Source organism: Mytilus californianus, unplaced genomic scaffold, assembly GCF_021869535.1.
Source record: "Mytilus californianus isolate M0D057914Y unplaced genomic scaffold, xbMytCali1.0.p SCAF_11, whole genome shotgun sequence".
Lineage (NCBI taxonomy): Eukaryota > Metazoa > Mollusca > Bivalvia > Mytilida > Mytilidae > Mytilus > Mytilus californianus.
In genome coordinates, this window is record NW_026262593.1 from 26,399,309 (window position 1) to 26,426,110 (window position 26,802).

The 26,802-nt window shown below is 32.4% G+C and overlaps 2 protein-coding genes across 2 annotated transcripts in view; both read right to left on the bottom strand.

Annotated features, from left to right (window-relative positions):
- The window catches only part of LOC127720841 (DNA-directed RNA polymerase, mitochondrial-like), a 52,038-nt gene that overhangs the window by 22,620 nt on the left and 2,616 nt on the right, over positions 1 to 26,802 (bottom strand). Inside the window, exons 2-21 of the mRNA XM_052227589.1 lie at positions 25,550 to 25,774; positions 24,415 to 25,346; positions 23,779 to 23,895; positions 22,069 to 22,230; positions 21,614 to 21,682; positions 20,575 to 20,682; positions 18,550 to 18,699; positions 18,293 to 18,386; positions 17,376 to 17,449; positions 16,624 to 16,755; positions 16,029 to 16,145; positions 15,189 to 15,230; positions 14,160 to 14,260; positions 11,750 to 11,816; positions 10,836 to 10,971; positions 10,192 to 10,328; positions 9,170 to 9,270; positions 8,544 to 8,664; positions 7,441 to 7,525; positions 6,764 to 6,875 (exon numbers count right to left, since the gene is read on the bottom strand). Of these exons, the coding sequence (XP_052083549.1) occupies positions 6,764 to 6,875; positions 7,441 to 7,525; positions 8,544 to 8,664; positions 9,170 to 9,270; positions 10,192 to 10,328; positions 10,836 to 10,971; positions 11,750 to 11,816; positions 14,160 to 14,260; positions 15,189 to 15,230; positions 16,029 to 16,145; positions 16,624 to 16,755; positions 17,376 to 17,449; positions 18,293 to 18,386; positions 18,550 to 18,699; positions 20,575 to 20,682; positions 21,614 to 21,682; positions 22,069 to 22,230; positions 23,779 to 23,895; positions 24,415 to 25,346; positions 25,550 to 25,774 (3,082 nt within the window). The remainder of the gene's footprint in view (positions 1 to 6,763; positions 6,876 to 7,440; positions 7,526 to 8,543; positions 8,665 to 9,169; positions 9,271 to 10,191; positions 10,329 to 10,835; positions 10,972 to 11,749; positions 11,817 to 14,159; positions 14,261 to 15,188; positions 15,231 to 16,028; positions 16,146 to 16,623; positions 16,756 to 17,375; positions 17,450 to 18,292; positions 18,387 to 18,549; positions 18,700 to 20,574; positions 20,683 to 21,613; positions 21,683 to 22,068; positions 22,231 to 23,778; positions 23,896 to 24,414; positions 25,347 to 25,549; positions 25,775 to 26,802) is intronic.
- Positions 4,242 to 6,667, bottom strand: LOC127719825 (uncharacterized). The gene is made up of 2 exons (XM_052226134.1): positions 5,662 to 6,667; positions 4,242 to 5,088 (listed from the first exon to the last, which is right to left on the bottom strand). Exons 1-2 carry the CDS (start codon positions 5,744 to 5,746, stop codon positions 4,727 to 4,729), a joined length of 447 nt encoding a protein of 148 aa, XP_052082094.1. The 5' UTR covers positions 5,747 to 6,667; the 3' UTR covers positions 4,242 to 4,726.

Genomic DNA, 26,802 nt, shown 5'->3' on the forward strand with positions numbered 1-26,802 from the left:
ATCTTGGTTTGCGGGCAGGGTCATCGGACACATTTTTTAAACTAGATACCCTAATGATGATTGTGGACAATTTTGGTTAAATTTGTCTTAGTAGTTTCAGAGGAGAAGATTTTTGTAAAAGATTACAAAAATTTACGAAAAATGGTTAAAAATTGACTATAAAGGGCAATAACTCCTTAAGGGGTCAACTGACCATTTTGGTCAAGTTGACTTATTTGTAGATCATACTTTGCTGAACATTATTGCTGTTTACAGTTTATCTCTATCTATAATAATATTCAAGATAATAACCAAAAACGGCAAAATTTCCTTAAAATTACCAATTCAGGGGCAGCAACCCAACAACAGGTTGTCCGATTCATCTGAAAATTTCAGGGCAGATAGATCTTGACCTGATAAACAATTTTACCCTTGTCAGATTTGCTCTAAATGCTTTGGTTTCAGAGATATAAGCCAAAATCTACATTTTACCCCTATGTTCTATTTTTAGCCATGGCGGCCATCTTGGTTGGTTGGCGGGGTCATCGGACACATTTTTTAAACTAGATACCCCAATGATGATTGTGGCCAAGTTTGGTCAAATTTGGCCCAGTAGTTTCAGAGGAGAAGATTTTTGTAAAAGTTTACGGACGACGGACGCAGGACGACGGACGACGGACGCAAAGTGATGAGAAAAGCTCACTTGACCTTTCAGGTCAGGTGAGCTAAAAAAGTAAATATTTCAAAATGCCTACTGACTTACCCTATTTTTTTAAACAGATATAACCATAAACTTAATTAAAGAACCTTAGTGAGCGCGCTCACATACCCCACGTCCCCACATTGTCACTGGAGAAATAAAATAACTGTAAGAAAAAAAAATTGAATCATAATTTCCTGTCGATATGCACATCTACGTAGTATGTCCTTATTATCTACAAAGTTTCATGAAATTCTATTGTGTGGTTTCAGAGGAGTTGCGATGACAAACTGTTGCAGAGGTATATTGATGCAAATAAGTTCAAAGGGGCGTAACTCCTAGAAAAAAAATTGAATCATAATTTCCTGTCGATATGCACATCTACGTAGTATGTCCTTATTATCTACAAAGTTTCATGAAATTCTATTGTGTGGTTTCAGAGGAGTTGCGATGACAAACTGTTGCAGAGGTATATTGATGCAAATAAGTTCAAATGGGGCGTAACTCCTAGAAAAAAAATTGAATTGTAATTTCCTGTCGATATGCACATCTGCGTAGTATGTCCTTATTATCTACAAAGTTTCATGAAATTTTGTTGTGTGGTTTCAGAGGAGTTGAGATGACAAACTGTTGCAGTAGTACATTAAAGTAAATAAGTTCAAAGGGGCGTAACTCCTAGAAAAAAAATTGAATCGTAATTTCCTGTCGATATGCACAATTACATAGTATGTCCTTATTATCTAAAAAGGTTTCGTGAAATTCTGTTGTGTGGTTTGAGAGGAGTTGCGATGACAAAAGGTTGCAGTAGTATATTGGGCAAATAAGTTCAAAGGGGCATAACTCCTGAAAAAAAAATTGAATCGTAATTTCCTGTCAATATGCACATCTACGTAGTATGTCCTTATTATCTGAATAGGTTTCATGAAATTCTGTTGTGTGGTTTGAGAGGAGTTGCGATGACAAACTGTTGCAGTAGAATATTGGGCAAATAAGTTCAAAGGGGCGTAACTCCTGGGAAAATCAAAGCACGAAAGCGCTGTAAAGGCAGTTAATTACAGGTTGTGTGTATTTTAAGTCCAGTTATATCATTATCTTGCATAGTACAGTGTACTTATCAGAGGTGGCTTTCAGTATTTAAGATTTAGAGTTCTCTAATGATATTGAATAAGTTTTATGAATGTCATATTCTGAGCACTATATGAAGGCGATTGTTCTCACTTGTTTATGAACTAGTGCATTATGTCCAGTTTGTACCTTTTTTATCTATGTTTATAGTCAAATTAGTTATCAAAGGTACCAGGATTATAATTTAATACGCCAGACGTGTGTTTCGTCTACATAAGACTCATCAGTGACGTTCAGATCAAAATAGTAACAAAGCCAAACAAGTACAAGGTTGAAGAGCATTGAGGACCCAAAATTCCAAAAAGTTGTGCCAAATACGGCTAAGGAAATCTATTCCTTGGATAAGAAAATCCTTAGTTTTTTCATTGGCAATCATAACACATCTCCTTATTTATATAATGATCTATATTCAACGACCTCAGGTACAAAAAAAATGTATTTAACTAAACTATGATGGGAAACCTTTGACTTCTTTCTTTATATAAACTTTTGATTTGGTACCATAGAACTATGTAGAGTAAATGTACATTGCAACATGTCAACTCTTTCAACTCCAAGCAAAATGATATTTCCAAGCATAAAGTAATTTATGAATGAAATAAAATGCTCCGCTGGGGCGCAGCTTGATACGACCGCAGAGGTCGAACCCTGAACAGTTGGGGCAAGTATGAACACAACATTCAAGCTTGATTCAGCACTGAATTTGGATTGTAATTAAATATTTGACACAGCATAGGTTTCTGACACAGAATGAAAGTGGGCTAAGATACTTAAAAAAATTTAATTTACCTACTGTAAATTCAGAAATTATTGCGTGCATTTATTATTGCGAATTTTGTAGAAAGGACTAAAATGCAAGATTAATTATTGCGATTTCAGAAAAATGTACATACAGTTATATGTATCAGATATAAGAATGCGAGTTCTTATTAATGCGATACTCTTTCAGTCGCATTATTCGCATTAATAAAAACCTCGCATTAATTTCTGAATTTACAGTATTCAAACCATATCATTATTATTTGCTTTTATATATAAATCAGAAATAACCAATTCAAAATGGAAAATTTTAAAGAAAACAAAGGAAAAAGAATCCCCCCCCAAATTTTTTGAACCCCCTTATGATTCATCACCCCAAAACTCAATCCCAGCCTTCCCTTTGTGGTATGGTACCTTGCAGTGCAATTTCAGAGAGATCCATACACTTGAACACATGTTATTGTCTGGAAACTAGAAAAATGCTTGTTTTTAGGCCCCTTTTTGGTCCCAAATTCCTAAACATTTAGGGCAATTACCCCCAAACTCAAACCCAGCTTTCCCTTTGTGATATGGAACCTTGTAGTACAATTTCATAAAGATCCATACACTAACACACAAGTTATTACCATGAAACTAGAAAAATGCTTGTTTTTTGCCCCTTTTTGGCCCCTAATTCCTAAAATTTGGAGGCAATTACCCCCAAAATCAATCCCAGCATTCCCTTTGTGATATGGAACCATGTGATACAATGTCAGAGAGATCCATAGACTTACACACAAGTTATTGTCATGAAACTAGAAAAATGCGTTTTTTGCCCCTTTTTGGCCCCTAATTCCTAAAATTTGGAGGCAATTACCCCCAAAATCAATCCCAGCATTCCCTTTGTGGTATGGTACCTTGCAGTACATATTTCAGAGAGATCCATACACTTGAACACAAGTTATTTTCTGGAAACTAGAAAAATGCTTATTTTTGGCCCCTTATTCCTAAACTTTTTGGGCAATTACCCCCAAACTCAATTCCAGCTTTCCCTTTGTGATATGGAACCTTGTAGTACAATTTCATAAAGATCCATACACTTACACACAAGTTATTGCCATGAAACTAGAAAAATGCTTGTTTTTTGCCCCTTTTTGGCCCCTAATTCCTAAAATTTGGAGGCAATTACCCCCCAATTCAATCCCAGCATTCCCTTTGTGATATGGAACCTTGTGATACAATGTCAGAGAGATCCATAGACTTGCACACAAGTTACTGTCATGAAACTAGAAAAGTGCTTGTTTTTTGCCCCTAATTCCTAAAATTTGGAGGCAATTACCCCCAAAAATCAATCCCAGCATTCCCTTTGTGATATGGATCCTTGTGGTACAATGTCAGAGAGATCCATACACTTACACACAAGTTATGTTTGGAAGTTACAAAAATGCTTATTTTTGGCCCCTAATTCCTTAACTGTTGGTACCATAACCCCCAAAATCAATCCCCACTTTCCTTTTGTGGTATTGAACCTTATTTTAAAATTTCATTGAGATCCATTCACTTAAACTAAAGTTAGAGTGCGAAAACTAATGTGTCTTCGGACGACGAACACGACGACGCCAACGTCATACCAATATACGACCACAAAATTTTTTTTGCTGTTGTATAAAAAGGAGTTCTTAATTAAGAATTAAGTATGTTTTGCCAAGTCCAATAATTCGCTCTATGTGACATAGAGACATAGTTGACTAAACCACCAGGTGTCGAACATTCAAGAATTTTCAGTGTTTCTGTTTTTATTTGATGAATAGGTTGCCTGAGCTCTAGGAGCTTTAGGTTTTATCACGGGATATTCTGTGCTGTCAATAATAATCCAAGTCGTAGGAAATTTAATTTGAAGTTGGATGGTGAAAAATACCTGACTAAACCACTAGATGGTCAAGTGTTAGCCTCACACCACTGTTTAGACATAAAAACAATCCATGTATACACAATATTCTTAACACTAGATTCAATCTAGAATCTAGACGGTTCAAAGTTGGTTGTATGATGCCTCAATTTCATCAAAGTCATAAAAATCTGATTTTCAACTGACACCCTATCAATTTGAAAATATATGTATCTCAAACAATGTGCTGCTGGACCAAGTGTGGTCAAAACAAATAAAAATTTAGTATACAACTCTTAACCGGTATAAAAATGCATGGCTGTGTCACGTGTCTTCATTTCAAAATTCTCTGCTGAAAACATAGGCATTGATGGTGTTTGCGTAATTCCATCTGTGAAGCTCAACATTAGCTCGGCAGTTGGTGCTGGACAGTCATAAATCCTTTCTGCAGTATGAATGACTTCTTCAGGAAAACCAACTTTACAATCAAAACTTTCCTCTAGATTTCTACTACAATATACATCAAGTTTAGTTCTTTTGTTTTCACAGGAAACTGCCCTGATTTTTCTTTTTGGGGACGATTCAGTCTCTTGCTTGGTCCAGGAAAATAGGCTGGGAATTGCAGTAGACTTAAGTCTCTGTATGGTGGGTTTGCGCCCTGAAAAAAAGGTTATAAAACATTAGTTTTTTTATAATTAAATGAACTTCCATTAGCAATGTATACTTTGTACTACCTGGCGAAATATTAACTAGATTTATTCATTACAATCTGGATAAAACTATGTTTGCCTGATTCAATGTATGTTATGTAAATCCAAAGGACAAACAATGAGAGACTTATGCAACAAACATACATTGTTTGTACCTAAATAACTATAATATAGATGAGAGCATGTCATTGTTTTGTTCCTGTTAACATTGTCATTGATATTTTTCAAGAAAGTCTATAAGGCATAGCTTATGCATTCCTGTCATTACTACATTAGCATAATTACTGCTAAAATAATTCTCAGTATGATATACCTCTTGTAAGAAATCATTATAATTGTAGCAATCACCAAAAAATCTCAAACAGATCACATTGAATCGTAATCCAATAAATTATGACGTCTTGAATTACCCACCCCCTTTTATTCTAAAACGGTAATTGCGGTTGTAAACAGACTTTGGTTCAATTCGCATGGAGATTACATATATAGCTATATATTTCACAAAGAAAATAGAGTTTTACCAAGAATAGTTTCCTGCACGTAGTCTTTTTCAGTAAAACGTGCCTTGCAAACAACAGCTGATTGAGATGGACTCCACGATATCATCGTGTTCTCGTCCAATCTGCGTATGGGCCATGGCGTTGATCCAACTTTTCCTTCTTTTTAAGTCATTTGGAAATGCATGTCCTCCTCTTAAATGACATCCAGGTACACAACAACAAGTACTTGGCATCGTTAATTAAAAATATAACTGAAATAGTTGCACAGTGCAGAAACCGGAAGAAGAGCAACAGGATCCGCTACCACGGCGCCACCTATTCAAGAACGATAATTTGCTACTTCATATAACTGCGAAAATAACGTTAGACGGGTTCACGTGCATAAACAGAAATGCGCTTTAAATTGTATAATATAATTCATGTTCAGTCGACCTTTAATTATTATATCAACGACTGAAATGATTTATAAACATCTAGATTGCAGATAACACTCGAAATTAACCCGAGCTCTTTCCACACGGAATTCAAATAATTCTAGTTTGTCAATCGGTTGACTGCTTATAATGCAAAATACTAATATATCAAAAGTTTTTAAAACTAACAAAACACAATGATCGTTTCTCTATTTCCCAATGTAAATGAAATGAAACAAAAAACATTTTATATCGCAATAAGAAGAGGAGAGAATTCAACATTTCCGGATCTACTTGGAGTCTAATGACCCCCCACGTAGATAAGTTGGATATCGCGGAAGGAAGGATTAACCCGGCAACTAGAAAGGCATTAAAGCACTGCCTTTAAAAATTGAATCGTAATTTCCTGTCGATATGCACAACTACATAGTATGTCCTTATCATCTAAAAAGGTTTCGTGAAATTCTGTTGTGTGGTTTGAGAGGAGTTGCGATGACAAGAAACAGGACTGACGGACTGACGGACGGACAGACAGACGGACAGACGGACGGACAGACGGACGGACGGATGGGTCAAAAACATTATACCCTCCGCAACTCGTTGCGTGGGGTATAATTATATTTATTGTTGGCCCAAGATGAAAATTAACAAGTGATTAAACTGCTGTGGCCATTTTTACTGCATTCTTGTCATTTAATGGCATAACATACCTCTTTTTCAATCCAGTAAGATTTATCAGATGTATTTTAAGCCAATCAAGTCCTTTCTTCCCTAAAGGTTTACCCTTGGCAAAACATAATATACTTCTCGTAACATCATCTCCTGAAAATATATTCATGTGAAAATACATAAAATTGAAAATACATTCATGTGAAAATACATAAAATTGAAAATACATTCATGTGAAAATACCTTAATATGAAAATAGACAACCTCTTGTATAACCAGCCATTTGTTTTTTACTCACATCAACAAAAATAATGATTATAACAACTGTACCAGAACTGATTGTATTGGTGGGTGTCACAAGGCACTTCTACTAAAAATATGATGGGTTTTGATTATTTCAGAAAGATAGGTTGAACAATTTAAGTTTTATGCATTGCTATAAAATAAAAAGTGCCTTCCCAACCATCGAAACTCCATACATTTATTTCTGCAACAATGCTATCTGTTTTATAATATCCACTGGTTGCCACTTGAAAAAAGTAAGTTTATTACGAGCAATTCAGTATCATCAATATTAGTCAAGATATTTATTCTATGAAAACAGCTATTTGCAATTACCAGTAATATTATGTACGTGTATCATTGTAAATTGTCATGGTATGGTTCTGTCAGTACTGAAGTATGCAATTCTTATTTATTAACTTATTACAAACCTTACCTAGATGATTAAAATGAGGTGGACATGGATAAGTACGTCCTCTAAAATCAAGGTTATGCGGGAACCAGAAAATGTCATCTTTATACTGAAATATACAGAAAAATCAAGGTTATGTGGGAATCAGAAAATATCGTCTTTATACTGAAATAAACAGAACAAGAATGTGTCCATAGTACACGGATGCCCCACTCGCACTTTCATTTTCTATGTTCAGTGGATCATGAAATTGGGGTCAAAACTCTAATTTGACATTAAAATTAGAAAGATCATTTCATAGGGAACATGTGTACTCTTGTTTCAAGTTGATTGGACTTCAACTTCATCAAAAACTACCTTGACCAAAAACTTTAACCTGAAGCAGGACAGATGGATGAATGGACGGACAAACGGACAGACGGATGAACGAAGGGACTCACAGACTGAAAAATATAATTCCCCTCTTCTATCGTAGGTGGGGCATAAAATAAATTTTAGAAGGGAACCAGAAATACTGAATAAATAATAAAATGGAGTTCATGCAGGGAACAGAAAATGTTATATTTATACTAAAATAAACAATAAAATCAAGGTTCACAACTTTAAGTGATTTAAGTCCCATAACTCTAGGATGACTAATTTTTAAAATCTTCAAAATTGGGAAATGGATCATTGTTTGTAACATTGTTGGAAAATAAATGTCATGTGAATCATTGAAAGCAAACTTGAGTTATCACCAGATATATGAAACTATGCATAGTTTTTAACAATTTAAGTCCAATAACTGGAATGACCAATCTGAAAATGGGAAATACATATGTCTTCATGAAATCTTGCAATGTGTAAAAATCTATGACTTGTGAAGATTAATTTTATCTCTCCTGAGGCATATGTAAAAGTAAAAGAATAATTTTGATGGTTAAAGTCCTATAACTCTGAATAAAATACATTTGTAATCTGAAAATCCTCAAAATCAAATGAAAGCTTACAAATATCAAGTGTGATATTGTCAAAAAATTTCAAATAATTGTGTGAAAAAAAATTTGAGTTATCACCAAATATATTTGAAGATTAAATGTCCTATAATTCTTTAACAACAATTGCTTTGACAGAAGGACAGACAGTACCTTATTGGCAATGGAAAGTTTATACAGTGCACTACACCACAGGCTGTTCATCTCTGATTTTTGTTGTTTTAGATGGCCTCTCTTTAACTTTATTTCATTCTTCTGGGCAGGTGTCATGTCACTGCAAAAGAATAAGAAAATTATTGTTTTACATATTTTTCTGAGAAAGGATCAAGGCATTCCAATAAAAAGAAAACAGTTCTGCCCCTTGGAAATATAGATTATATGGAAAATTGCATTGTAAGCACTCTCAAGACTACATTTCTTGTAAAACATTTTAAAATTTATTTACTTTTTTAAATATCAAGGGTTTAAATCAGCAATGTCTCAAACAAATTATAAAATCAGCAGAAATCTATTATTTTTTTACAGTAATTATGTCCCTTGAAAAGATAAATTCTATGGAAAATCACTTAGATTTCAACTCAAAATTATAAAACTAAAGACCAAATATCAATCATGTCTTCATACAGAAGCTGGATTTTATAAAAATGAAAGTTGAAAGTAAACACATTGTCAAAGTAATTGATAGACGAACAGATGACATACAAGGTCATTGCAGTATACAGCTACATGTCTCAGTTTACACTAACATTTCCAATAATTTACATTTAACAGATACTTACGGAGATATTTTTGGTGGTGCAGGACATTCTGATGGAGGTTGGGGTATGTCTAAATTCTTATCTCCCTTTTTGTTGAACAAATCTATCACCACTTCTAACATCTAACAAAAATATATAGTATATACATTATTACTATTGTATCACATTTTCTAACATTTTACAAAAATAAATTAAGTATATAATCATTTGACAATTAACAAGTGAAACTGTGAGCTACTGCTCACTGATGATATCCCCGCCCAAATATTTCAGTAAACAGGAAGTTGTTGAGTGATGAATCTGAAAATGCATCACACTGTATAGCTGACTTATATAAACCCTGAAACTAAATTTCAGAAAAACTTATGATGTAGTTCCTGAGAAAGCTGCGACGAAAAATATTCATGGGATGGATGGACTGACGGATGAACAGATGGATGGTTGGACGGACAGACAGACAGAGGTAAAACAGTATATCCCCACTTTTTTAAAGCGGGGGAATAAAAATACTGACATATAAATGCTTTGTTTTGGTGTTTCCTTCATTGAAATTTCATGTTCAAACAATAGCTCCAAGAATCAGGTAAATACTAATGTAAAGGAGAAGAGTCTATACAAATTTGGAGTTCTAAAGACGTATGCATGTTCTATTAAAACAAAGTTTGTTGGGTTTCCAGCTATCAAATACAAAACTTTCTTTTTTCATTTTGATGATATACATGTGAAATATATTTTGCAAGACATTTTAAATAAAGTTAAAAGGTCTTCTTATTGATCATTAACTTCAACTGAGATAAAATTTGGACAATTATTAGGATGGGAATTAATAAACCGAAATACCAAAATCTTCCATTAAAAACCTTTACATAAAAAATCTGGAAAACAAAAAGAAGAAAAAATAACCAAAGCACTAAAGTCCAAATCAATTTTCAAAATTCATATGTCCAAATTTAGTTCCAAAAATCAGAAAATAATTTAAGAATACCAGGGAGCACTGCAAAAAGCAGAATTTTTTTTCTACTGTATACAACTTATTTACATACTGGTTTGTTGATGATCCATGGACACATGTCAAGAATATTCAAAGCATCAAATACGCCATTTAACTTGTGACTTGGTACAGATTCAATTACAGAGGAATTATTGGACATCGATCTATCCACCATTCTCACGGTCTTTGCTAAAAATGTCAAAGCATTAATTAACATATCATTACTATGTTCAGTATAAAATTTCTCTGTATATTTCTATGCTGTTCACAAATTTCAAATGTAAATTATCTTATATAAAAGTGGGAATATTCAATAAAATATTTAAATAAAAGTTCAAAAAGTCTCAAGAGGACTTTCATTTTCTTAATATCGTCCTGAATATGCATGAAATATTTGCCACTGGATGTTAAGCAACCAACAATCAATCAATCATTTTCTTAATAAACTCCCACTCAAAACAGGTGTGTGTATGACCAGCACACATTATCATGGAAAAAATTGCAGTTTTTATTTGTATCATAATACTTCTAGTGTGTGGGTGTGTTTAACATTGCAGTTTGTTGATATTTTGCTCCAATTAAAGCAACTGGAAATTGTGTATCCCCGAATAATGTTTGTCTATCAATTTAAAAATAGAAATCCATAACTTTCTTAACCAACTGTTTAGAATTTTCATTTATTTATGTAATACATACGTTGATTTAGGAGGTAGCCTCCCCTGTCTGGTGCGTGCCATGGTATAGGTGGCACTAACATTGGAAGCTCTGACGTCTCAAATGGAATATCTTGGATATAATTACCATCATGTAACTTTAGAACAATTGGATGAGGCTGAAAAAGTAATAAGATATTTTCAAGGACCATTGAATATTTCCTTTAGCCAAGGAATCATCAGGTGACAACTTTGAACTTTAGCAAAATCAAATACAATTGTTTTTTTTGGGTTTTTTTTTCAACAGTAAAGGCATTGCAATCTTAATTTATGGTCCATTAAATCTAAACATATAATAGAAAAACAAAATTTGAAAAAAATGCTTCATTAATAAGGATTTTGCCTTAGCTGCCAATATCTCCTCTTTTACAGTTTACACTGCACTGTATACACTTTAGAACTCAAACAAGAAATAGATAAAAATCAAATGGATTTATTTTTTCAAGTAAGGGCTATTCCATTAAAATGTATGTGGGAGGGTAGGAAGGGACTTTCAAAATATCCCTACAACCAAGAACCAATTTTTAAGATTATTTTGCATATAATGGTAATAGACGCATACTGAAAAAAGACCCATGACCAACATTCAATAATAAAACTTCCCTTCCTACCCTCCCACATACATTTTAATGGAATAGCCTTAATGGTTGTCCTACTTAAATAAACATGATGACAGGGATGCCATTATTACAAAACTTAAACCATGCATCTTTATTTATTGCACTGTCACATAGGTGAAATGTAACAACCCTTACCAGATTTAAAACAGATTAGTTGAAGAAATATTTTTGTGATTTTTTATAACAAATAATGAAATAATGATTATACAGTTCAAATGAGATAGAATGAAACAACACAATCAAATAGAATGACATCAAAAGTGTTTTTATTTTTTACCTTAACTTCTGCTTTAGATTTCCCTTTATATGATCTATAAACGTAGTAAAATGCTGGAATCTTGTTCCTATAAAAATACAAGATTACTGTTAGCAAACTAAACAAGAGTGCACACGCTGAAATGTCTCGCCTTCTTTACTAATCATTGATATTATGTTGATAGTCCTAAATATAAAGCTTTATTACAACTGTCACATAAACTTAACATTAACCAAGTAAACTAAACATTGACCAATGAACCATGAAAATAAGGTCAAGGTCAGATGAACCATGCTAGGCAGGCATGTACAGCTAACAATTCTTCCATACAACAAATATAGTTGACCTATTGCTTATAGTTTAAGAAAAACAGACAAAAACACAAAAACTTAACACTGAGCAATGAACCTTGAAAATGAGGTCAAGGTCAAATAAAACCTGCGTGACTGACATATAGATCATAAAATATTTCCATACACCAAATATAGTTGAACTATTGCATATAGTATTAGAAAAAAAGACCAAAACTCAAAAACTTAACTTTGACCACTGAACCATGAAAATGAGGTCAAGGTAAGATGACACCTGCCAGCTAGACATGTACACCTTACAATCATTCCATACACCAAATATAGCTGACCTATTGCATGCAGTATTAGAAAGAAAGACCAAAACTCAAAAACTTAACTTTGACCACTGAACCATGAAAATGAGGTCAAGGTCAGATGACACCTGCCAGCTAGACATGTACACCTTACAATCATTCCATACACCAAATATAGTAGACCTATTGCATACAGTATAAGAAAAACAGACCAAAACACAAAAACTTAACTATAACCACTGAACCATGAAAATGAGGTCAAGGTCAGATGACACCTGCCAGTTGGACATGTACACCTTACAGTCCTTCCATACACCGAATATACTAGACCTATTGCTTATAGTATCTGAGATATGGACTTGACCACCAAAACTTAACCTTGTTCACTGATCCATGAAATGAGGTCGAGGTCAAGTGAAAACTGTCTGACGGGCATGAGGACCTTGCAAGGTACGCACATACCAAATATAGTTATCCTATTACTTATAATAAGAGAGAATTTAACATTACAAAAAATCTGAACTTTTTTTTCAAGTAGTCACTGAACCATGAAAATGAGGTCAAGGACATTGGACATGTGACTGACGGAAACTTCGTAACATGAGGCATCCATATACAAAGTATGAAGCATACAGGTCTTCCATCTTCTAAAATATAAAGCTTTTAAGAAGTTAGCTAACGCCGCCGCCGCCGCCGGATCGCTATCCCTATGTCGAGCTTTCTGCGACAAAAGTCGCAGGCTCGACAATAAAACCATTTACAGCCGATTTCATTGAGTGTGTAGGAATAGGTATTATCTTTGGTTAGCTTGCTTGTTAGCTGAACCATGAAGTCATTATTAGGTTAGGTTAACTACCCTATCTTATGAGTAGACTAGTCCCACAGATAACCAATTCTATCTGTCTGTCGGACTAGTCTACTCATAAAGGAGGGTAGTTTACCTAACCTAATAATGACTTCACGCTTCAGCTAGCAAGCAAGCTAACCAAAGATTTTACCTTTTTCTACACACTCAATGAAATTGGCTGTAATACATATACATTACTGTGTGTTCAAAAAGTTTTTTATTACAAAATGTGTGTCAACAATAAACCAGAGTAATAATAATACTTGAAGCATACAAGGTTTATCAAAAGAGATACAAAAACGTGCAGATTCAGTAAACAAATATTCTTTTTTAATGAAGCAAGACATGCTTTTAAAATATATTCTAAAAGAGCACCTGCTATCAAAACCAGTTTTTTTATGGGAACTCTTTCATTCCAAAGGTTCAATTTTAAGTAATATCCTTGTATACTCCTTCATCCGTTTGTTGGTACCCCTGTTTTGTGCTTTTAGAGGCTCCATTACCTCTAATTTCACTGCACTGGTTCTTTTCAAATTTGTAGGAGGTACTTTACTCTGTATATTATGAAAAAACTTAATAAAAAATCCTTATTTCATGATCATGTTATTCAGTATTTTAGAAGTGAAAAAGTACCATGAGAAGCCTCTTCATGAAAAGCAGTGGCTGTCATATCATACTTTAATGTTTTTGTTATTTAGAGAATTTGTTATTGATAGCAAATCTCTGACTATTTCTGTTTTAATTTATTCACAGCTTTTAGAGATTTGGTACCATTTTACAGCTCAACATATTGTATATTGGTGAAGATTGAATGTTGACCTCTAGATGCATGTCCTTTGGTTATTTTTGTTGTTAGGCTGCTGTCTCATTGATGTATACCCCACATATCCTTTTATGCATTTAGTCTTCTTGATTCTTTTAGTATCCATTCAAGTATAGTTGGTTTAGTATCTACTTTTAATCCATCTACTGGTACTCACTTGGAATGACCATCCTGTTCTGTTCCATTATCTGGATCACTTAATACACTACCGTCTATTGTTAACTTGTACATTATTAACTCATATAAAGTCTTTCCAATCTAAAAATACAAATGCTTTTAAAAGTTGTAACTTTTATGCATTCTGACATACTCAAAAATTTCTTCTATCACTGATAGTGGTCAATACGGTAAGGAGGTATTTGAGTGCAATAACTGGGTCAATATCTTTAATTGTTTTTCCATAGGCGGTAATGGTAACGTTTTTTCCTGAAGCTCAGTCCATATAGTAAACTTGGATATGTATGATAGCTCGTTTCGAAGCTGTGACATTTTCACATATGTGGTTAAATTTTCGGGGTACTAAGTGAGATTACTTTTTCCGTAAATTAGCATACCCCGTACATCCTTTCGTGATGCGGCTCCTCGTGGTAAAAAATCCCTTTTTTAACACAATAAGTTCTTTGAAAATTTAATACTTTGAACACATTTTATAGCCACATAGTTTTTACACATTTATTCTATGTTCCTCTACTTTCCTAATCACCACAAATGGTTAAGCTCAGTCATTTGTAAAAAATAGAAACATGTCCAATATCACTACACAGAGATTTTTTGTTTACACACAACTTTTGAGTTCCTCATTTCGAGGCGCATTAGGGATATTGACCCAACTGTAGGTTTTGTTTCAAAAATTGCCAAACTTACCCTTGATACTAAAAAAAAATATATAAAATAGTTTTTTAACTTATCCATTTCGTATTCATCAAGCTTCATATTGTGTTAAACCACAGATATTTTAAAATATTCATAAGCAAAAACATGACAATCTGTATCATACATGCAAAACAAAATCACATTTGATCCATCTGAATAAACTCACATTAACATTCGTTCAAAACAATACAATGATAACTAGATACTGATTTATATCAAAACTTCATTGGTGTTACCAAAACAAAGAAATGACAACCTCAGAAGAGTTGAGGAATATGATATACACATTATTAAATGAATTTTTGCTACTTACTTTTTTCTTCAAATGGTCAGACCATCTTTTCATAGATAGATCCTGTGAGAAATAAATAAGCCAAGGGAAAATTATATATCTACAAGTTTCTATAAATATCCTTTTTAATATATTTCCTTGAAAATGAAAGTTTTTCACTAGGAATTTTGCAAATTTTCTCAAATAAATACACCTATTTGTAACAAGAACATTGTTTGTCATATATCTCCAAGGTGACTTTGAAACTTGATGTCTTTAAAAGTTATTAAAAAGTTTTGGGCTCCAAAATTCTTCAACTGGCAACGAAAATCAAAATCTTGTGATTTCCTGAAGCCAGCTATTGTATATTAACAAAATGTGACGTGGACAACAGAAGTGATAATTTTTTTGTCACTGCAGCTACTGATCTGATGAGTCAAGCCCTCTTCACCTGTTTTTTTTACCCTTTGTTTTAATGTTGTAATGTTAGGCCAATGTCCTAGGTTAGGGGAGTTTTAAGCACTCACAAAATTAATTAACCCCGCCACATTCTTTAGGTCTTTCCAAAGCCAGGGCTGTTGTTTAGTGGTTGTTGTTGCCTGCTTTTGTACCAAAATTGTTTTTTTTTTTTCATTTATAATCATTCCATTGATTTTTTTTTAATTATTTTACATATTGTTATGCTGGGGCCTTTTAAACCTTACAAGATACGGGTTTTGCTCATTGTTGAAGACAGTTAGTGATATGTAGAGATTTAGTTCTAGTCCTTTGGTCTTACTTATACAGTAGTCTCATTAGCAATTATATCGTATCTCTTTATTTCATATTATTAAAAAAACAAAACACAATTATCATTTTATTGCCCTTACTAACAGGACTTACAGCAGACGGTCCATCTAGATATTTTTGACCTAGTTCTTGCCAACATTCTCTTTGGTTGTTATATGGGAAATCTTCTCTTGTATACAACTCAGCAAAATCATTGTATTGCTTTAATATCTACGAAATAAAAAATAATTATTTTCTTAAAACAAAACCTTTCTATTATAGTCAGATAAAATATAACACAAAAACAAAATATTTTCCCAGATTAACAAACAAAAGCTACAATTAAAAAAAATCATAAATTCTTACCTAACCCAATACTTATTCCCCCTCCCCATCATTTAGTGATTGAGAAAAGAAGGATCTTTAAAATCTGAAAATGTTGCATGTCTTACGTTCAACATTATTCCAAAATCAAAATTTCAAATACACTGCTGTTTGCAAAACTCAATGAAAACATTATGGTATTAGCGTTCTATACAAAAAGAACTGTATTCAGAAATCATTTTTTATATACGTTTTGTTTGTTTGTATGCACAGTGTCACTGCTTTTGTGTTGTGACATTAATCAATCATCTTTGTTTTTGATTAGTCTCTTGTCATGTATTGTACACCTGTTTTCTAGGTGATATATATAAAGAGGAAATATTACCTGGTCTGTAATTCCATGTTTATCTTTGAATCTTATAAGACACATCTGATAAATTCTTTTACCAAACATCAGCCATAAATGGTTTGCAGACGGACTGTATCCACCTGATCCAAGACATAAACGTTCCACTTCCTAAAAATTCAAACCATTTTACAGACTATAAAAAATACTGAAATAGCCCAGATACTAGCTAGAGTGTTAATTCAAAAATTATTGTGTGCATTTATCAATTAAATATATCATTGACAAAAAAGAAAAATCAGATAATGCAATTTCAGGAAATTCTGCATAGAAACAATGAGATTACGTTTACAAAATGCAAGTTTTTGTCATGTATGCAATGAAAGTCATAAAAAGCCGAGCTAATAATTTGTGTGTATTTGACCTTCCTGATTTTTTTCAATGTGCATAATTGCTTACTTCAACTTCATTAAAACTTTAGTGGACAGTTGTCTCATTGGAAATCATACCACATCTCCTTATTTTTATACTTAATGAACCTCTTAATTCCAGACAAAATGTGTATGCATCAAATTTAGAATTGATATATATTTATTACAAACAGTGCATTATTGTTTAGAACATATTTCAACCTCTAGATCCATTGTTTTTTGGGTCAATGGGTAACATCACATTGACCTATACCCCACATTTTCTTTGATTCATACTGACAGTAATATAAAGTCATAATGAATAATACAATAAAATCAGTTAAGACTCTGTGCAAGATATACATAAAATATGGAACTCACTGTCATCATCAGGTCAACATATTCTTCTGGTTTAAACAGTTTCAAAAATGGAGAGATGCAAACGTCACTATTACCTGAAAATACAACCAGAAAATAACACATGGAGATCTATCTTATTAAATAACAGTTGTCAACTGAAACCAAAGTTTTTGACCTTGACCTTTGACCTAGGAAGTCGTACAAACATTATGACACACCCTCTGGTGTTGGTTAATATACATGTCAAGTATAAAGTATGAAATTATTACGGTTCTCTAGATATAGAGAGGACACAATTTGTTACGAATGGATGGACAGATTGATCACTGTAGGGTGACCCGCCACTAGACAGGCCCTAATTAGTTTCATTGCTGAGTGTTAAGATTGCAAAGAGAATTGTTGAGCATAGGCATAAACTGTCCAAGCTGAAAAATCTCTTTCCCGTACCAAAATTCAAGATATGCTGTTGTTAGTATTGCAAGATTAATCAGTGTCTTTTGTCATAAAATGCATTTTGTGTTTCAGAAAATTAAAAACTTTCCTGAAATTTAATGTGCCTTTTTTTCTGATCCTACAGTAGGTGTTAAAATAAACTATGTTGGGTAAAAGCTTCAAGATGTTCCCCTTGGGTAATAATTGTATTGTATTGATTGATATGGACAAATAAAGGATAATAGATATCTACACACCAAAAGTGATTCAAACAGTGTAACTGAATGGAAGGCATCAAACAAAATTCAGGAGTTTATTTTTTCCATCTTCTGCAAGGACGAACAAATTTGGTCATCAAAACGATGAACATTTAAGAATCTTTGCTGTAAGGAGAAGTCTTACCATTAATCATGAGCTATCAATTATATAAATATAAAGTATATTTTGTATTCAAATATTTGTTACAATACATAAACCTAGTTTAACTAATAAATATCTAGACTTACCATTCTCTGTCTTCTCTAATCGCTCTATTTCTTTTTCAAAAGCGCACAGTAAAATATATCTCCAGTTCTTTTTCAATTTTTCCAATTTATTTTTCTGAAATTAGTTTCATATAATGAAAACATTATACTTCACATATATAAGCAATATAAATTGCCATTTTTTTTAAAATTACATCTCTGCTAATACTGATTTTATTAGGTATTTTTAAACGAAATTTAAACAATCATAAAGTAGCTTGATTTGTGGTTAACCATACCATTTCAATGTCTGTCTCCGTCAAAGGTCGTTTCTTCTCTATGGTTTTGACATATATAACATCATTTTTCTCAAGGGCCATCTGTTTCTTGGTCTGCTCGTGGAGATATTCAGGTGTGATAACACCATGATAAGGGTTCATTTCTTGTACCTAAAATTACATGTATATCTTTCCATTTCAAATTGTGACACTTTCATGAATTTATAAATAAACAAGAATTTATGTCCATATAAAGGACAACATGCCTTGTTTATCTATATCAATGTTCAGTAAACCATGAAATCTGGGTCAAACCCCTAATTTGGCATACATCTTAAGAAGTTCACATCATAATGAACATGTGTACAAAGCTTAAAGTTGATGTGATCTCAACTTCATGGTTAATTACCTTAAAAAAAACTTTGACCTGTAAGGGGACGAACTGGACAGATGGATGCAGAGACCAGAAATACATAACGCCCCACTACTATTTAAGTGGGTCATAATAAAATAATAATGCATAAAATAATAAATTCGTAAGGGTTCAGCAAAACTCAGTGTCTTGCCTACTTTTTCTGTTAATTGCAGGCTCAACAAAAATGAGGAAGTAAATCAATGAAAATATTCCTCTTGATACTATCTTTTGATTGTAAGAAGCTTCTGTCCAAGTTTGGTTAAAATCCAGGATAGTTTATGAATCTAATAAATGTTTAAAAACTTTAACTGCAGACTGAATGTAATGTTAACTGGAAGAAAACAAAATTTCCTACTAGATACTAGCATTTGATCATAAACAAGCTTCTGTCCAAGTTTGGTACAAATCCAAAATAGTATAAGAAAGTTATTAAAATTTTAAGTGTTGTTTCCTGGCAGAAAATCTAAGTCGATTTAAAAGTAAAATACGGAAAAAATGGATGTATTTTTTAACAAAATTTCCTTCTAGATACTAGCTTTTGATCATAAACAAGCTTCTGTCCAAGTTTGGTACAAATCCAAAATAGTATAAGAAAGTTATTAACATTTAAAAAACTTTAACCACAGAGTGAATGTGTTGTTTCCTGGCAGAAAATCTAAGTCCATTTAAAATTAAATAATGAAAAAATGGATTTATTTTTTTACAAAATTTACTTCTGGATACTATCTTATGATCATAAACAAGCTTCTGTCCAAGTTTGGTACAAACCCAGGATAGTTTAAGAAAGTTATCAAAATTTTAAAAACTTTAACCACAGAGTGAATGTAATATTTCCCGGCAGAAAAACTAAGTCCATTTATAAGTAAAATACGGAAAAAATGGAATTTTATTTTTACAAAATTTACTTCTGGATACTATCTTATGATCATAAACAAGCCTCTGTCCAAGTTTGGTAGAAATCCAGGATAGTTTAAGAAAGTTATTAAAATTTCAAAAACTTTAACCACAGAGTGAATATTTGTGGACGCCGCCGCCGCCGACGACGTCGACGGAATGTAGGATCGCTATGTCTCGTTTTTTTGACTAAAGTCGAAGGCTCGACAATAAAACATGTAAAAGTTGTCTAAAACAAACTCTTATGGGTTTTGCTCAACGTTAAAGGCCATACAATGACCTACAGTTTTTTACTTCTATGCCATTTGGTCTCATTGGCAATCATACCACATCCTCTTATTTTTATATCTTAAACTAGGATAAGAATTCTTTGGTTTCTTGACCTGTTAGATCTAATACCTGATACGTATCAATAAATGTTCATTTTTAAGGGGTTTTGTTCAGACAGATTTCACTATAATTATAATTCCTTATGTCAACCAGCTATTATATAGAAAACTCAGTGACAACCACTTATCCCTTTTTGCATATCATGGAGCGTTTGTTCATGTGAAAAATTTTGTAGTTATACTACTCCATCATTTTTGGCAAAGTTGTTTAAAAACTACTTATGCTGTCCATCTATTTTCATGGCCTAATTCAAACTTTACTTTTCTAGTTACAATTGTTTTAGAATACTAACAACCCACTAAAAATGGCTTAACATTGCAAACTTTATAACATGCTGTGAAATTTACCTGAGATACATCAATTGGTTCATTAAGAGGTTTGAGAAGAGGTCCAGTATAAGGCCGGGGTCCTTCTGCAGGATGTGGCACAAAATCCTCTATCAACTGATTAAAAGCCTAAAACGATATGGTTTTATAGCATAAAAGGTATAAGTGGCTCAAAATTATCTCTCAAGTAAAATAACATAAATAAAAGCAACAATTTCTAAGGATCTATCAACTGATTTTATGCTTGAAATTAGAGGTTTACATTAACAACTTGCATGGATGAAAAAAATATATTTGTAAACTGAAATTAACCTGAAATAAGTTATGAGATAGTATCAATAAAAGAGGCATACAAAAGTTTTTTAATTAGTACAAATATATGTATTAATGACTTGTATGTATAGTAACAAAAACAAAGAAACCGATAACTGCAAGGGAAGATAAACCACAACTTAATTTTCATTCATCTAAGACTCCTTAGCTCCCCTTTATAGTCATTATCTGAGATCAGTAAAATCACAATAGAAAACATTTGTGTTTCAGTCAAAACTATCATAACTATGAATATTCCTTTCCTTATTTATCTAAATGTTGCAAACAATGAAGCAATATGTATTAAATAAATGTATTACATGTTTGCAGTTAAAGGAAATTTTGTTAAGCCAAAGAGAATCATTCAAAAGGGATATGAAATACGACTGTATTTTCAAGAGTTTTTAAATCAAAGAGGTACAGAGGTAAGTCTCTCTTTGTTCTGATGCTCTTTCAATATATACCAAGGATTGGTATTCAATATCAGATTGAAATCTATATCATATAAAATATACATCATTTTGGGGCCCTTTAAAGCTTGCTGTTTCGGTGTGAGCCAAGGCTCCGTGTTGAAGGCGGTACTTTGACCTATAATTGTTTACTTTTTATACATTGTGACTTGGATGGATAGTTGTCTCATTGGCACTCATACCACATCTTCTTATTTATATTGTTGTTTGTAACTTCAAATAAATATTTTTTTATATAACACCTAGGCTTCAACATTCTTTTTTATACTTTTACTTACTTTTAGAATAATTTGCCTTTCATTTTTCCTCATCACACATTCATTGAAAATATTTTTTACATCATAACCCTGCAAAAAAAACAATATTCAAATACAATATCTATTCTCTCTCCCATTTCATATTTTAATTCACATTTAGATGTGCTGCTACAAAATTCCATGCAATTTAAAAGAAAACAAAGAAAAAAAAAGTAATTGTCTTTCTTCCAATATTTTAAATGACAGAGTATGTTGTCTAATAAATAGAAATATGTGCACATAGATTTCCCATATCTTTAATAAAAAAATAAATCTTAAGGTTTGGGATACACAATAAAATCAAAGGTCAGAATTAAAAATTAGTCCAGAAATTCTAACCCAAAAATGTTGAAAAAATAGACAATTTACATAAAAAATTAAATGCTGTCAAGAAGATGTCCATATTTCAATAAGTTTCTAATGCTTTCTGTACGCACCTGAGAACTGATCTCCTTTAGTATCTCCTGTCCCATTTCTAAATCCATTTGTGTTTGCCTTCCAAGATAGCTCAGAAAAGCTGAATAGCACTGTAATGATGGCTTGATATCATCCTGCTCTTTTAAACAATCCATTATTTCTACCATTTTTGTTACATCGCCCTGAAATAAATAAAACTTATAGTTTGGTTACCTGGTATTCATTTACTTTATCAATTATACTTCATATATATTCAGGCATACAAAGGCAAGGAGAGGTTTAAATCAATATATCCAAATCTTTTCACTACGTCGATTCACGTGTTCTACTTACCGGTATGAAAACAGTGAGAGATTCCAAATAAATGGGGAATGTGTCCATGGGACACAGATGATGCCCCCGCTTGCATATAACATTATAAAAGGACACAACTCAAGAACTGTAAAAGTGACGCTACCCAAATTTGTACTTGATCTGAGTTTTGTAGTAATAAGCATTGTGTATAAGTTTCATAACATTTAGTGGAGGCACTCTTTAAGTTAGAGAACAGAAACGAAAATTCAGCAATTTTTCCATTTGTAAAGGGGCATATCTCTAGAACAGTAAAAGTGACGCCACCAAAATTCAAACTTCATCTGTGTTTTCTTGTAATTAGCATTGTTCATAAGTTTCATAACATTTATTTGAGGCAAAATAAAGTAAGAGAACAGAAACAAATATTTTAGCAATTTTTCAATTTGTAAAGGGACATAACTAGTCAGGGGCGTTACTTAAACAAGTATTTTTTTTTAGTTACTTATATAGGTAATATGTGTTTTTAAAAATTATTAAATTACTCAATAGAGTTATTTTATGTTTCAATAGAAGCATGGACTAAATGTAGTTTTCATGAATTTTTACATCATCTTATTACATAAAATTAAGAATCTATTAAATTTGAGAGGAGTATAGAGATAAGAGGTTACTTTAAAAATAATGACAAAAATATTACTTGAATTCATTATTTTTTACATCTTTGAAAGAATTAGTAATTACAATTATTGAAGGAACATATGTAATTGTTTTGGGTTACAAATTATAAATAACTTTAAGTCTTAATTAAATCACAAGTTTCTATCTATTTATATCTGTCTACCTTCAAGATTTTCAAGGAAAATGATATTTTAATAGTCCCAAGAGACTAATCTTTGACCAAGAAGCCTCGATATGAAAGATAAGTGCGTCGGAGAGGCAATTTGTGTTTCAGGATGATTAACTTTTATATTTCATGGGAAAAATAACCAGATGACTGTGAAAATTTGTTAAAGCTTGTAAAATCTGTATTAATGGACACCTATAAAAATAATATTTAGAAAAGTGACTTATATAAGTAATATTTAATATAGCCTCGTTTTCAACATTACTTGTATAAGTAATTTTAAAAGTTACTTGTTTAAGTAATGCCCCTGACTGATAACTCTAGAACGGTAAAAGTGACGCCACCAAAATTCAATCTTGATCTGTGTTTGTGGTTATAAGCATTGTGTAAAAGTTTCATAACATTTGGTTGAGGCAAACTAAAGTTAGAGAACGGAAACCAATTTTGGGACGTTCATACGTACGGACATACAGACGGACAAGGGTAAAACTTAATGCCCCCTCCGTTACAGCGGCGCATAAAAATTTGTTGTCAGTGCTCATTTGAATGTTTGCTGATTTATTATTAATTGTACCAAAAATTGTGTACTTACAATTACTGCATAATGTTGAAGCAGAGTAGAATATATGGAATTATCTGTGATGGCATATTCTGGCTTCTTAAACTGCTTGTGTCTATTATACCTCAAAGCAAAGTAAGCTTTGTCAGCCTACAATATAAATTAGTGGTAAGAAACATATTAAATGTACTGGTATTCTTTGTGTATCAAAAAAATCCATTAAAACTGACAAAGGGAGGCTAGGTTATCTTGATGTAAGGGTAGCCTATAATATAAATTATTGGTAAAAACACAATTATTCAATGTAGTGTGATTATCACATAATTTAAGATCGTGAACCACTCCAGTACTAATGACGATGGACGGCTGCTTAACGTCCAGCGGGAAATTAATATGCATATTCAGGAAGAGAATATGTTAATGTAATATGAATATTAACCCTGCTTTGTACTAGACTGACACGCTGTGCCGAATTTTTAATGTGCTGTTTCGCAATGTAACAGTGCACAGGAGGACATGTCACCTAAACCGGACACATTATTCTGACTCCGAAGTGACCAGTCTTTGCTCTTTCTCATTAATGATGCGTGCTTAACGGAGAAGCAGCAAATACAAATTTTAAAGTCTTTGGTTTGACTATTAGTATTCCTAAAGCCATTAATTTCTTACCTGATCTGAAAACAGACATGCATCTACGAAGTATCTAAAATCCATATTAAATATTGCATTTTTCCTTTCAATATCTTCTACAGTTTTATTATTATTATCTAAATGCTGACTCCAATCTTTCTTCTTCTTTGACTTTTGTTCAGTATGTTTTTTACTTGTTTTTGTCTTTGTTGCTATTTTGGAAGAGTCTTTTGAACTGTCCATAGCATGTGACCCTAATTCAAAAGGAGCATCTATACTTTCAGTAACATCCACAACTGTACTATTAGTTTGCTTGCTGAAATTTATTCCTGATAAATTTTCTGGCTTCCAATGACTCAACATTTCGGATTTTGGACTACTTGAAAACGTTTCTGATTTTTCACTACTGGAAAATGTTTCGGATTTTGGACTACTAGAAATTGTTTCTGATTTTGGACAACTTGAAAATTTTTCTGATTTCAAATTTCCAGATAAATTTCTTAATTTAGAACTAGAAGTACTTGACTTTTGAACAGCAGTTCTGACCTTTCCATGTGGTTTTCTCTTATTCTGATTTTTAATTTTATCACTAACATTTGCAGTTAAATAGTCCTCAACTGAGCTTATTTCTGTTTCAGATATTCTTCTTGAGTCATTATAATTCACTTGATGATGAAATCTTTGGTCATTCTGACTAATTTTTTCATCTTTTAAAGCATCTTTGACAGACTGTAAAGATTTTGACGTTGATCCTATTATTTGTGTTAGTTGTTCATTAGCACTATTATTAGTATTCACAGTCTTGTTTTCAGTGGAAGGAAATGGTTTCTGCATTCCTTCCAGATTTTGGAGCGTTCCATGTATTTCTTCCACATTCAAATGTTCCATGTCATTTATTTGTTCTGGTTCACTACCAACAGTTTGATGTGAAATCTGTTTCTGAAATTTCTTCAACTGATTTTCCCAGCCATCTGACAATATAATTATATATATAATAGAGAGAGAAATATTAATAATATGGTAATAAACTTTAAAATTCAAGGTTCAGTGTATTGAATTAGTTAGAACTTTTTGCAAAAGGTTTTAAACTTTAAACTATATTTTTCTGACATTCATAACCTCTTTCCATACTCTTTTTGTTATATAAAATACAGATATCTTTGATTAAGCTTACCAATATGAAGATAGGGTTTATCCTTTCCCTCAAACGTTGAAGAGCTTTTTAAGTTCTTGTAATTGATTCCTTTTGACTTTAACTTCTCTATGTTGACTGTGTTTTCATATTCCTTCTCTTTAAACCATGCCTTTCCATAGCTTCGTTTATTTTTATAACGGACACTTGGAAATGAATCATGACGACGAACATGCATGGATACACCTCCATGGATATGCTGTGGTCCTAAAAGAAAAGTTTAACAATAAATCTACAGAATTTTTAAAGTTTGTAATTCATAATTGCTTTTTAGTTTTTAAGATAATAGTTCAAGGTACCCAAGTAGTCTGGGTGTCAGGAACATATTGTTAAAGACTATTTGCTGATCTCAAGATGCCTTTAGGTTATTTTTGTTCCTGTGTTGCTATCTTATTAATGTAAACAACATGTCACCTGCTTGAACCATTTTTTACAATTACAGGAAAAACACTGTCAACTGATGCTCCAAGAACTGCAAATTTTTGATAGAAAACGTTTTAAAAGTCTTCAAAATACAATAGAGATGTCGACTCTGAGAAGAATTACTAATCAATACTTGTTAGTTTTACTAAGTGATACTTGAGTACTCGCTCAGTAAAACATGTACAAATGGGAACATAAATTGTGCAACAATGGCCCAGAAACCTCTCGATGGATTAACCTGTTACATGTTGAAGTGATCATTGACACTTTGGTATGAACTTCGTTCTCTTTCCCAGGTATAACACCTATGTCATATTATTATAGACGACTTTCTTGTACTTGCCCATGTCACAACGCTTATCTTATATGCCAAAAAAAAAATATGTCTGTTTTGGTTACCCAGACCCTAGGTCATTTTAATTCCTTTGTTAAGTGAAAAATTAACTGAACTCATGTCAAAAGCGAAGTTAAAGTTGCAAATAAATTTAATCAATTGTAATGAGGGTACCTTCATGAAGAATAACTGTAAAAAAAATCTTGCCAAATGGCGTTAACAGTAATTTTAGGTGCATGACGTAAAAATGTACATTTTCTTTACGACCAAAAAAAAATCAACTGATTTAAACAATTCACATTAAAATTCTTTCCAAAACTTAAATGGTAACAGATAATTATTTGAGACCTCTGATGAATCATGAAGAGGATATTTTGACAAATCACTATGAAATTTCAACCGATTAGAGGCTAACAGTAGCCAAAAATGAGCGTTTTGACAACTGACGATAAAGGGCGTTCCTACCCTCTTCAATGAC

Coding starts and splice junctions, on each gene's coding strand:
- LOC127719825 (XM_052226134.1), bottom strand. CDS start 5,746: ATGATATCGTGGAGTCCATCTCAATCAGCTGTTGTTTGCAAGGCACGT. Junction 5,089..5,661: donor CGTGCAGGAAACTATTCTTG/GTAAAACTCTAT, acceptor CCTTTTTTTCAG/GGCGCAAACCCACCATACAG.